The sequence below is a fragment of the Balaenoptera physalus genome, assembly GCF_965194825.1.
Source record: "Balaenoptera physalus genome assembly, chromosome: 7".
Classification (NCBI taxonomy): Eukaryota; Metazoa; Chordata; class Mammalia; order Artiodactyla; family Balaenopteridae; genus Balaenoptera; species Balaenoptera physalus.
In genome coordinates, this window is record NC_138886.1 from 25,704,797 (window position 1) to 25,718,527 (window position 13,731).

At 45.6% G+C, this 13,731-nt stretch overlaps 1 protein-coding gene and 1 long non-coding RNA gene across 2 annotated transcripts; one reads left to right on the forward strand and one right to left on the reverse strand.

The window, feature by feature from the left end:
• Nucleotides 1–4,636: 4,636 nt before the first annotated feature.
• LOC309665081 lies at nt 4,637–11,278 on the reverse strand. Its single transcript, XR_014266199.1, has 2 exons — nt 11,221–11,278; nt 4,637–5,725 (listed from the first exon to the last, which is right to left on the reverse strand). It is a non-coding gene; the product is annotated as an uncharacterized lncRNA (long non-coding RNA).
• Nucleotides 5,751–13,687, forward strand: LOC309665067 (uncharacterized protein; the record flags this gene model as incomplete). The annotated part of the gene is made up of 2 exons (XM_082471228.1): nt 5,751–12,271; nt 13,046–13,687. The coding sequence occupies exons 1-2, from the start codon at nt 12,266–12,268 to the stop codon at nt 13,685–13,687; spliced, it is 648 nt and encodes a 215-aa protein (XP_082327354.1). The 5' UTR covers nt 5,751–12,265.
• Nucleotides 13,688–13,731: the final 44 nt, after the last annotated feature.

The window sequence follows — 13,731 nt, forward strand, 5'->3', positions numbered from 1 at the left end:
AACCTATCTATGCCAAAAAAATTTAACATAGTTCTAGAATTACTGGAAGTATAGAAAATACAACTTTAACCTGCGGGTCGTGAGCAACTGTTTAAGGGCAGTCATGACACTAGGCCCCTCAGTTTTTGTCCCCAAATGACTTTCCAGAGATTCCCAATCCCATCTACACACTCTACTTCAGCCCCACTGGATTTCACACCAGTCCACCTACACACCCTGCGCTCTCCCACCTCCATGCCTTGTTTTGCCTGGACACACCTTGTCTTCTCTCTCTGCCAGGCCAACCTCAAGCAGAATCAATGTCTCTCTCCTCTGGTCTCCTGCACAGTCTTGTGCACGATGCTTGCTATTATGACCTCAGCACCTTGTATTACAATTGCTTTCAGGGGTGGTCCTAGGCAATGCCTTGGGTTTTTTTAAATTATTTTTTTCTTTATTGAAATATAGCTGACGTGCCACATTATGTCAGTTTCAGGTGTACTACATGGTGATTTGACATTTGCATACATTATGAAATGATCACCACAATAAGTCTAGTAAGCATCTGTCCCCATACAAAGTTATCACACTAGTATTGACCGCATTCCTTATGTTGTATATTACATCCCCGTGGCTTACTTATTTTATAACTGGAGGTTTGTCCCTCTTAATCCCCTTCACCTATTTTCCCCAACACCCCCCTCCCATTCTCTGTTATCTATGAGTCTTTTTGTTTTGTTTGTTTTGTGTTTTAGATTCCACATAGGCAATATCTTGTTTGTCTCTGTGCCCTGAGTCCCTAGCCTAGACCATTAAACAACTTAAAAAAATTAATAACTTAGAAATATCATTGAGGCATGCTAGGTTTAGAAATTTAAAGGCATAAATACTTGTCTTAATCATCGGGGATCATAGGCCACAAGGAGAACATGAATTTCCTCTCCCCACTGTACTCCTTGTACACCCCAACTAGGCCAGTTCCCCTTTTATAAGCTTCCCTGCCCAGTGCCTTCTCTTTCATGGCAGTGTTTACAGTTTGCTATTATTTTTTGTGATTATTTGATTAATGTCTTCTCCCGGCAATAGACTGTAAGCTTCCTGTGGGCAGGATCACATCTACCTGTGTTCACCATTGGCCTTTCAATCAATGCTCAGCACTGAGCCAGACACATAGCTGGTGCTCCCTAAATATCAGTCGTACGAATGAATGAATGACCTTTTCTCCCTACACACACACACACACACACACACGGGCTTCTAGCACCTACATTGTTGTATAGATCACTGAGTAGGCAGATGGTTGACACAGACCAGTGTAAACTCTCCTGTTTGTTTTTCAGACAGATTACAGCGGAAACACAATGCTTGCCAACTAGAAGGGGAGAAATTCAAAACGGTAAACGGAGCGTTGTCGCTCACGGGGCTCGAAGAGGGCTTCACAAACAACAGGGAGCCAAAATAAATGTGTCAAAAGTCTACTCCAGCAAAAGAGAATTGACCGTGTCCTTTCAAGAATGTTCCCAGCCAGCAAGAATAAAAACTGTAAGGACTGGACTTTGAAGAGGACTCAGGAAACCAGGGAATATATTATCTGTGCCGACAGCGTCTCAGAACTGGGAGGACACTGGGGCCACAGAAAGAAAGAAGAAGGAAGAATTGGTGTCCTACTGAAAGGAAGGCAAAGCCACTCTAAGAATTGCTTTTGTCCAGCCAGACAACAGATTTTCTAAAAGGATCAAAGCTACTTTACCAGCTCAGTTTTCAGCAGAGTTGCAGGGAGGGTGAAGAAGAAGAAATGTCTCAGCCTTGAGAGCTAGCAGATTTGTTGCTTTTTCCCTTTCTTACTTGAGAATATCTAGGCTGATGCCATCCAGACAAAGTCAAGAATGGACCCAACCATCCAGATTAATCCTGATACTTTGGAGCCACAAGGGACTGGCTCCACTCCCTCCTTCATGTGACAGATGAAGAGCCCGAGGTGCAGACAGAGCCAGTGACTGACCCCAGCTCACGTGAGTGTGAACTAGAGGCCAGACTGCCCAGCTTCGTGGTCAGGCTCACGTCCCTGCCCACCCTGCTCTGTGGCTGCCCGAGACCAAACACCAAGCCTCTTCCTGCCGCCAGCCTGCGTGCCAAACAAAGCTGATTGGCTGCAAGCTTTGCTTTCAGATCAGCCAGTTGAGGGCCATGTTTTAGCTCGTCCATGGTCGTTATCGAAGTGGTTTTTCTATCCCGTGGGCATTCCTGAGGCATCCGCACTCAGTGCCACCTTGTAAACAAGCAGTGAGCCTCTTAGTACTATCTTTTCTTAAATATCTACTGGTTTCAGGCAACCTAAACTAATCAGGTCCCAGTGGTCTGGAATACCAGACAACATATGTTGACTGGTCCTGGAGCTCCTTGAGGGCAAGAACCATTTTTTACTTATTGGTGCAGCTGCAATGCCAAGGCTAGTGTCTGGCTCACGGCAGGATGGCAAAATGGGAGGATATCCAAAAAGTGCACAGAATCTGAAATTGAAGCCAGAAAGAACTGTGTTAGAATCCTTGGCCAGAAGCTTACAAAGATGCCCGACCTCTGTGGGCTTCAATCTTCTCATCTGTAAACTAACACAAATACCAACTACCTAACAGAATTGCTACAAGGACAGAAAATGATCTGCGTAGACCATCAAGCACACGGGATGCTCCATCAGTAGCCCTTACAATGATGCCCTTCATCACCGTAGATGCAAGGAAAAGATGAAGTAAGGCAAATTTTTGTTTTTCGGCTGCGCTGTGCGGCATGCGGGATCTTAGTTCCCCAACCAGGGATGGAACCCATGCCCCCTGCACTGGGAGTGCGGAGTCTTAACCACTGGACTGCCGGAGAAGTCCCGTAAGGCAAATTTTAAATTGGTTCTTTTCTAGAAGCAAGAAATAAAGAAAAGGAAACAACAAATGCAATTACCCAGCCTGTGAGTGGTCAGACTTTCCTCTGCTATTTATTGTCAGAGCTTAAGGCCCTGCTTTAAAGCCAGCCCTGCCTTATCCCAGCTTTTGCTTCACTGAAGTCATAACGCTGGGCTCACTCTCTGTCTATTGACACAGAGAGCCTGTGAGTCACAAATTCAACAGGATGACTTTGCTGCAGTGTGATTGACTGGAAAATGTTCCCTCATCTGAAAAACTTTTTTTCAAGCAAATGGACATGCTTATTTTTGCAACATGGAGCGCAAGCTCTGTGTTTATTTGACGTTGGTCTCTGTGACATTCCAGCTAGGCCAAGGGAGGGCTAACGACGTTCACGACCTGCCTTGCAAAGTGACATATATTTTTCCCTCTCCTTCTTCCTTGCTGCCGACTGTTATATCTAAAGCAAACAGTCGCGGCACAATAGTTAGACTGCACTTCAATTTGGTGTTTACTTGACATTTACACACAGGCCATGCTGGACAGCTCAGTCATTCCGGTACGGGGGCCCGGCCAGCAAGCACTGGATTCCACTTGTGCTCAACCCCAAGCAACACAATCCTGAACCAGCTAGATGATGTCTTGAGAAGTGCTTGTGCGGCTGGGTTTTACTCTTATGCCTGAATTAGTGTATGTTAGGGGAGGAGGTGTCAGAAGGTCCTCAGCCTTCCCAGAAAAACATCTCCTTGATCCAGGCAGGGCAGAAGGGTCTTGCTAATACCACCCCTCCTCCCTTTAAAACCAGCGCACACACTGTCTCCTCATTCACTCTAAGACAGATCTAATCTAGTCCCCGGTGCGAAATCTCCTCAGGACTGGGCACAGATTACTCATTTGATTAACTTCATCTCCAGTTCATCCATTTCCTCCTCTGTATAATGGAATGAATGATACCTGCCTCACAGGATTATTGAGGGCACACAATAGGCAAAGTACCTGAGGCAGGTTGAAGTGCTTAGAAGGTGCACTGAAAATGTTGCTTCCCATCCCCTCCTGAGGTCCGTGCTTCTGGTTGCAGGAGGGAAAGGGGCTCAGGGAAGGGCAAGTTATGGGGGTTCCTGTCAGTGCAGTTTGATGCAGGGAGGGAGGCTGGGACTTGACTGGGAGCCAGGACACGGGTTCTACGGTCCCAACTCTGCCAGTGTGTGGCATGGGCAGTCACCTCTGTTCCCTAGGCCTCTGATTCCATACGTGCAAAGTGGAAGCCTCTGATTACATTCAAACATTGTCCGATTTCCACACCCGCAAAATCTGGAGGCAGTCCAAACAAACTGCCCTACGAGGTTGACTAGCCCCAAAGCTGATATATGGAGATGCCAGTATATCAAAGGAGTAGCAGGGAACTATACTCAATATTTTGTAATAACCTATAATGAAAAAGAATCTGAAAAAGAATATATATATATACACATATATAATACTGAATCACTTTGCTGTACACCTGAAAATAACACAGCACTGTAAATCAACTATACTTCAATTAAAAATAAATAAATAAAAACAAATGAACTTATTTACAAAACAGAAACAGACTCACAGACTTCAAAAACAAACTTATGGTTACCAAAGGGGAAAGTGGGGGAGAGGGATAAATTAGGAGTTTGGGATTAGCATATACACACCACTATATACAAAATAGATAATCAACAAGGACCTACTGTATAGCACAGGGAACTCTACTCAGTACTCTGTAATAACCTATATGGGAAAAGAATCTGAAAATGAATGGATATATGCATAGGTATAGCTGAATCACTTTGCTGTACACCTGAAACTAATACAACATTGTAAGTCAACTATACTCCAGTATAAATTTAAAAAACAAAAACAAACAAAAAACATAATAAATACATACATACATACATACATAAAGGAGTAGCAAGAGAATAAGATGCCAATACTCAGTGCTGGGCAGCATGTAATACCTTCACACCTGGCTAATGTGAATGGAAATGCTGATGGGAATGTAAATTGATGGGAATGTAAACTTTTTGAGGAGCAATTTGATAATGGGTGATAATGTTAACCTAGTAAAACAATCTGTATAAACTGAGCCTAAGGAAATGAGCGAATACATCTAAGGGTGCACAAGGAAGTTCTGGAATAGTGAAAAACTGGAAACAATCTACATGACCATCAAAGGGAGACTGATTAAATACCAATATTAGGAACTACTAGGATGTGTTTAAAAAGTAAGGTATATCTATGCATTAACATGTACAGCTGTCTGTGGTACAGCTAAGAGAAAATAAAAGCAAATTTATAAAGCTGTGTGCGAATGATAATTGGTATTTAAAAAATAAATTTTAATATTTCTATAGATGCATAAAAATCCTGAAAATTTGTACACCAAACTGCTAATCATAGTCATATCTGGATTAGCAGGATGTGGATTCATTTTTCTTGGAACCACATTATTGATTTTTTTTAAGCAAGCAAGCATTAATCTTTTTATAAATTTATTTATTTATTTTTGGCTGCGTTGGGTCTTCGTTGCTGCACGCGGGCTTTCTCTAGTTGCAGTGAGCAGGGTCTACACTTCATTGCGGTGCACGGGCTTCTCATTGCGGTGGCTTCTTTTGTTGCGGAGCATGGGCTCTAAGCGCACGGGCTTCAGTAGTTGTGGCGCGTGGGCTCAGTAGTTGTGGCTCGCGGGCTCTAGAGCTTAGGTTCAGTAGTTGTGGCGCACGGGCTTAGTTGCTCCGCGGCATGTGGGATCTTCCCGGCCCAGGGCTCGAATCCGTGTTCCCTGCATTGGCAGGCAGATTCTCAACCACTGTGCCACCAGGGAAGTCCTGCAAGCATTAGTTTTTGAAATCAGAAAAAAAAACTACTTTTAAAAAATAAAAGGAGCAAAGGATTTTTTATTAAACGTAGTGTATTCAACAAAAGTGTGATGCTCCTTCTGACGCCCCGTTCAGATGACAGTAAAGGAATTGAAAAGGCAAAACGTACCAGGACAAAGAGAATGGGAGCTGGGAAGCAATGGACATATAGCCACAAACTTAGATCAGAGGAAGTGGAAAACTAGGCACACTGATTTCAAGGTGCAGGACCCTTGGAAGGCTCAGGATGGGGAGTCACCAAGTTACTCAGAAAGTAAGGTGCATGTGGGAACGGAAACAGGACTATTGATTGAAAGCCTATATAAGTAGCTGTTGGAAAATCCATTAATCTATCCATCCATCCATCCATCCACCCACCCACCTACCCACTAATCCATCCATTCATCCATCCAAGCAGTCAAGCCCTAAGATTCCCCTGCTACCCGATGCAACAGGATGACTACTTTTCCCCCAACCTGAGAAGAAGATTAGAGCTTTATTCACTGGGGAAACTGATCTAAGAACTCTGGATGGAGGGAAGCCCAGCACAGCTGAGGACAGGAGCAAACAAGGATGACAAAAGGGCAGGCCAAATAAGGAGAAGTGATGCCACAGGCCTCTTTCCCCACGTGGGCTCCAAGAACACTGGCTGCCTCACTTACTTAGCTGCACAACCCTGGGCTAGTCAGGTTTTTTTAAAAACTGTAAAATGGGGTTCACTTGTTAAACAAATATGTATTGAGCACCTACTGTGGGCTGGCAAACTGCATTACATTCTGGAATAAGAATAAGTCAGCCAGGGCCCTTGTCCCTTGAAGACTGCATTCTAGCACATCAGTGGCAGTGCCAACCTCAGAAAGTGCTCAGCACAGTATCTGGTACCGTGTCTGATAGTCGTGATGTTAATTATTACTTTGAATGTCCCCACTCCTTCTGATTCCTGGAGGGAGAACACGGCAGACCCTTCCAGTACTCCCAGGAAAGACAAGCTTAGATCTTTGCCAAGATTGTTTACCAGTATATAACTCTTCAATGGTGAATTTGACTTTGAAACTCCCCGCTGTCCAACCTAAGTCTTGATTGGCTTATGAAGGGTCAAGGTCACTGTCTTTCTAGATCGGATACAGCCCAAAAAAGGCCTTTGCAAGTCATGGCACGAATCCAAGAAGTGTGATTCCCAAGTTAGTTTATACCTGGCCCTACTTAAAACAGTGACTTTGTGAGGTTTTAGGTGAGCTTGGTCCTTAGTTGTTGCATCTGCAGTGACGCTGGGATATCTGGTATGGGGGGGGGGGTAGAATTTTGGGAAAAAGCATTTTGGTCTTCAAACCAAGATACTGTATCATCTCCCAGTGTTGGGTACAACAGAACCAATTTCAAGCTTATCAAATGGGGATAACTATGTCAGGTTTCATTGCTAGAGTGGAGAAGCTAACACTGATGGTGCCTTTCACACCCAATGTCTCAGTGCTCACAACAGCTTTGTGAGGCAGGTACACTCATAGCCCCATTTCACAGACAAGGAAAGTAGAGGGCAGCTAGATGACATGCCCAAGTTCATCCAACTGGTAAGAGGCAGCACAGGGCCTGGAATCCAAATTCTTGGGTGGCAGTCCCAGCCATCTCCCCCTGAGTGTCTGCACTTTCATCCCAAGCTTTTCCTTCATCCCCCATAAGCCAATGAATTCTGCCAAGACCTCTCCTTCACTGAGTTGAAGCAAGAGGGGGCAAAGAATCAAACTCAGATAATGACACTCTAATCCACACTCACATAGACCAAAGATACTGTCTTGTCTTTAAAGAAACCCAAAGGAGTCTCTATTTTAATGGAAAACCGAGTTTACTGAATGAAACCCAGAACATTGAAATTCAACAGTTCAGTGTTTTCCATAAACACTTGACTCTGAAAGCTTTGTTGGGTAAGTGCAGCAATCCGAAAAATTCATCAGTAACTGACAACATAGACTGAGTGAGTCTCTGAATAGATTACCTTGTTGAATCTCTATTATGATGCTGGAAATTCCTCTAAGATTAGGTAACTATTCTAGGGCTTTCTCTTTCAAGAAGCTTCTGATCATCCCTTGATATAAGAAAAGCCTGTGTCTAGATTTGAGCTAGCAACTTTGAAAAATACATCAAGCACAATATGAGATATTTGAGGGCTGCCAGAAATTTATTTTGACCTTTTTTTTTTTTAAACACTGACACTGGCCATCCTCCCAGCACTCTTCCCACCAGCCAGTATATTAAAATTGATTAACAAACACAATGTTTGTGAGAAAGAGTGAACCGCAGGATAATCAAATGTATTGTTATTATTTTTTTTAAATCATTTCCTTGGCCAGGAGTACATAATGTCAAATTGGCAAAAATAACCTATCCTCTTGTCTGGCCCACAAACTGGGAAGAAAATTAAACACAGAATTGTTTGTTTCTTGTTTGCATTTCTCAGGGTGTGAAACACTCATTTTCAAACGCTCAAAATCCCTACACTTTCCATACTGCAAAAATCTGACTTCCATTCTGATTTAAACCAGGGAACCATGTTTTCCTCAGAAGAGCGACATTGTACTGGTCTAAGAATCTGAGGTACAGAAACTTTTTTTTTCCTTCAGTTTTACTGAGATACAATTGCCATGCAGCCCATGGAGGCTTTTAAATTAAGGAGATAGAATCTTCGAGAGTATAATAATGTTTTGCTTCTCTTTTCAATGCCAATTTTCCCTGGGGAAATTCTTTACCAGGCCAGGAAAATTTGGTGAACCAAGTCAAGGAGAAAATTCCAGGAACAGGTTTCTCTGCTGATTTGCCTTCTTTGCTGATTCATTTACTTTAAAAGCTAGATTTCTTTTCAAAAGCATATGGTATCAGGATTCTTCTTGTGGCCTTAAAAACAATCATAGTTGATAAAAGATGGTAAATGTTAGACCCTAATAATTTGTTAAGATTAATATTACTACTATGTATCTTACTCTTAAAAGATATTATGCTGTACTTAGACATTTAAAAATAAACAATCTAAAAAGAGATTTTGGTTTTTGTTTGTATCCTCTTAACATCTCAGAACAAGCTGAGGACACTGAAAAGCCCGAATTTAACATACTGCTGTCAGAATAGTTCAAGTCTTTAAGATAATCCCATTAGGTGTAGAATTTCTTTTTAAATAGCTTAAAGAATGTATGGGCCTCACAGTTTTGGGCTAAGAATGTAGCTTAAGCGATCAAACCTAAAGGTTCATGAAAAAGATTTTAATTAAATTTCTGAGAATTGATTTTTTAACGTCTGCGATTCAGTCTCTGCTCTAAAAACTTCAAAACCCAATGTTTGGGTTTTGAAAGGCAATGGATTTGGCTCCAGAAAAGAGTGGACACTTTCTCTGTCTGGTTTTGGTTTGGCTTTCGGTTATTTTTGTTTGTGTTTTCTAGTTTGTTTTATTACAATGCCTTGGCCTGGGCTGTTCCCTCGCTTTTTGTCCAACTGTTTTGAGAGAACAGAATTATGAAGGACTTTATTTTCTGTCTCCTTCATAGAATTTTTTCAAAGAAGAGAAGTGGGTGGTAGAAGGGAAGGGACTGGAAAGCAGAGACAGTGAACTCTCCACTAGAGACAGACGTTACTGACGAGATAAGGGCAGGGCTCCCAGATGAATCCTTTCACCAAGGCAGCTTTGCTGGCTCCCTTCATGCTACAATGTATACTCGCTGGGCATTTGTCCTAAAGACGCCCCAGTGGAACAGGAGCCACAGACAAGTAAGCAGATAATTGTAGTCCGCTGGGTAAGTAGCGTAGAGCGAGTGGCCACATGGCTTTATTAGAGCTCAGAGGAAAGAGGATGAATCTAAACAGGGACTAACGGACCAAGGGACAATTAAGAGGGGCTCAAGGGTTTGAGGCCATTGAGAGCCCGAGGGGAGAAAACAGAGGAGGAAAATGCACATTGTGTATTCAGAGACTTGAGAGAGCATCCAGCTGAAGTTGAGGGAGGGTGGGATCAGCGTCTGGAGCTGATCCTGTTAGTCTGTCTAGAGCCAGAGTAGGAAGAGTTTGGTATATTAGCCTAAGGAGTTCGGTTTTGCTCCTTTAGGCAAAGGGGAGCTGATGGAGGGCAGTTGGGCAGAAATGGAACTGTGGTGATTTGAACAAACTCGATTAGATCTGGCAGGGAAATTCCAGGGAGACTATGATTCTTTTTTTTGGCCACGCGGCATGTGGGATATCTTAGCTCCCTGACCAGGGATCCAACCCGAGCCCCCTGCAGTGGAAGCACGGAGTCTTAACCACTGGACCACCAGGGAAGTCCCTCCAGGGGGACTATGGGGGAGGTGGAAGAAGAGGACAACAGTTTGGAGGCTTACAGCAGTAATTAAAAGCGATAAATGAGGAGGGCTTGAACCAAGGCAGCCCAACTTGATCGTAGGAAAAGGATAACAGATATTTAGGAATAGAAGTGGTTGAACTCTGCGGATGCCTGGATGCCCAGGTCAAAGAAAATGAGGCAGGAGTGGAGGGGAATCTAGGTTTCTAGCTTGGGAAGCTGGGGAAAGGTGATGAAATAAGGTGGGGAAAATTATGGTATGAGTCTGAGTGGATTGAGGTTCTTGACCCAAAAGGGGATTAATGAGCATACAGGTGAGAGCGGAAAGGGAAGTCCTGCACTAAATACCTTACTTGGATGATCCCATTTATAGTCCTCATTATTTTAAGCAGTAGATACTATTAATATCCCCATTTTGTAGAAGAAAAAACAGGGAAAGTGAGGTCAAGGAACTTGCCTAGCTAGAAAGCAGCAGAGCCAGAACACGAACCCAGGAAATCTAGTGTTACAGCCCACTTTCTTAACCTCTGCACGAGACTGAGGTGAAAAAGAGGCTGAGAGTTTACCAGGACATGGGAGTCACTCAGAGGCTGAGAAAAGCTCTGCCACCTTGAGAAAGTTGCAAGACCCTCTCCCAGTTATGTATCCGTAGGGATTTCATTTCAAAGTAATGGTTACTTAAAAGCATCTCTTGCTTTCACCTTCTGAAAAAGCAGCTTTTCCTGAGTTCTGTGGCATTTATGCACAGACACCAGGCCAGGGTGCTGCCAGGTACCCAGATCCAGTGTCCAATTCTCCCTGCAGAGTCCTTCCCTTGAAACATTATGTAGCCTCTTCAATCTATCACACCCCTCCATGGCTCCACATTAACCCCTTGGCACTAATGGTTTCCATCACATCTTCTGCCAACTAATGCAATTTGTGCTGGAAAAAAAATCTATTTTATAACTCCAAGGACATTAATAATTAACTTCCATACCACAAAACTTGTAGTATCAGTTTGCTGAAATAAAGTCACCAGTACGTATTTAATTCTCCTTTAAAGGGTGTCTTCCATTATTATTTCAGAGTGCAATTTAGTCATCAAACGTTTACTCAGTCTCATGTTTATAAATTATATAGGGCAGGGATTTAACTCTTCTGGACCTACCTGTTCTGAAGAGGAGAGGGAGGGTCATAACCCTGATGTCACACCGGGCACCTGCCTTGAAAGGAGATGATTTGTGAACTTGAAGTTCCTTACCTCTTTTAGAAATCTGGAGCAAATCTAGAGATTTCCCTTTATGATGCAATCAGAGGAATAACCAGAAAGTTGCCTGCCACAAAGAGGGACTGGCTTCCCTCCTCCAGAAAGCTGTTCGGAAACTACAAGTTGGTCTTTTTAATTGAGTTTCAGAATCTTCTCTTGATTATATGACACAATAATAGTGGTTTTCCAATTCATCTGTGTAATATTGTTTTTTTCATTGTGGTGGTTACTTTTGTCGAAGGGGAAGGGCTACTGCCTTAGACAAATGGGAGAAAAGCAGAAAACTCCTCATGCACTGGCTACCTAAATAGGAAATTCCAAGTCCTGACAAACATTTACATCATGAAGGTGATGGCTGCCAATCAAGGCTTATCCAAGTTCAATGCAGTTTAGGAACCCTGGCCTTGATGGTAAAGTGGATAACTTCTCCACGCAATCCTCAAGTCCTAGTATCCCAAGAAACGTTTGCCATCACAATGAAAGGAACAGCGGGAGGAGGTAGCAGGTATCTTTCTTTCTTGGTTTCTCCTTTTGAAAAGGGCAGTATTTTCAGACTTAAAGTAACTGGCTGGCTCCTATGGGGTGAGGTTGAAACCCTCCAGGCCGCGGGAGGAGGTTCGGGGGGTGGGGGGTGGGGGTTCCTGCCAAAGCATGCCCTTCCCCCAGCTGCAGGATCTCGCAGCCATTGGCCAAAGCCGGGCTGGAGGATGGAAGTCATCCTCAAGGGCTTCCAACTCTCCGGACTGAGCGGGATTCCTGGCCTTGGCATAAAGGGTCGAGTGGATTCATTCGGGGAGCGATGCATTCCAAGAATGCTTCTGTGGTTGGCAACGAGTGGAAAAATCAAGGATAACAAATATTCTGAGGAAACCTAATAGGTACCAGGATCGCAGGACTCAAACAAACAAGGTGACAACGACTTAAAGTACGAGGTAACTGGATCTCGATGACGGTGAGCGCACACTGCCCAGGGCAGGGGCTTCGATCCTTTTCCCGGCCCGCCTCCTACCTTTTCTCTCCTGGGCTGACACCCGGACGGGAGCGGCCGCGTTTACTGACAAGGGGGCTCGGTGGAGAGGGCGGGCGGAGCCCTGTGCTCGCCTGAATCCAAACAAAACACCTCGCAAGCCTACGTTTAGAAAGCGATACCGAACACCACACTCACGTTTAAAAAAAAAAAAAAACGGCGCTGTTCGCAGAGAAGATGAGAACGAAAACATTTCCCGGCTGGAAAATTACTGATCACAAACTAAGGGGGAGTGGGGGAGGGGAGGCAGTTACAAGACTGAAATAACGACCGCCGTTTCCTCTTCTCTACCCTGTGGGCAGGCACGGCTGCCGCGAGCTCCGTGTGCCCTTTTCGGGAATCGGGGTCCCAGCGCACCTTTCCACTTTCTGGCACGGGGACACTTTCCAGCTAAGTCCCTTTCGGTGGGTTTGACCGCTCAGAGCCTAAGCCAAGGGAGAGAGTTGCCGTTTGACCTTTACCTCGCCATTTCACCTCTCTCTGACTCAGTTTTCTCATCCATAAAGTGGAAAGGAGAGCTGCGTGCCTTGCAAAGTGCTTTGAGATTCCACCTTGAAAGGTGTCCCCACGCCTCACGCCCTTCTCCTCTCCCCCAACCTCACAAAGTGAATCTTGAGCCCTTTCACTCCCTTCCTCGCTCCTTCAAATATCAAAACTGTAGTTCCATTTCCAATTCCGGCCTCTTTCCGCCCTTTCCAGGCGGGGAACACCCCTCCGGCCTTCTCAGGCTCCCGGTCCCAGCCACGCAGCGCTGGGCACCCGCCTCCTCTCTGTTCCCCCACCCCCATCCGGCAGAAGAGCCCGCGAAGAACCGTGCGAGGCAAGGCCAAGCGCCCGCACTGGAGCTCGGGCCCTAGAGCCGCGGTCCTGAGTGCGTATAAGAGGGACCCGGGCTGGAGGAGTCACGCGGATAATCGCGCTCTTCTCTACAGCGCAGACAGCTCGACGAGCGCGTCCCGGGACGGGGGTGGGGGCGCGTTACCGTCCCCCTTCGCCCCTACCGGCCTTCTCGACCGTGGGCTTCGAACCCAAGGAGCCGCCCGTGGCGACACCGACCGTCCTGGTCTCGCGGCGACCAGACCCGCGCCCCGTACCCAGAGCCCCACGCCGGGCCCGCTGCCGCCACCGCCGCCGGCGTCAGCGCGGCTCCTGCCCGCCAGCTGCCGGGCTGGCGTCACAGCCCGCCGGGCCCCGCCCGCGCCCCTCCCTCCTCCCCGCCCCCACGTGCGCCGAGTTTGTTTATTTAGCTGCCACGGCAACGCGCGGGGGGGCCGCGGGGGGGAGGAGAGAAGAAAGGGAGGGGGCGGGGCCTGGCGGCGGGCCCCAGCACACAGCGGGTAGGAGGCGGGGGGGAGGGCGGGAGCCAAGAAGTTATAAGTAAGGAG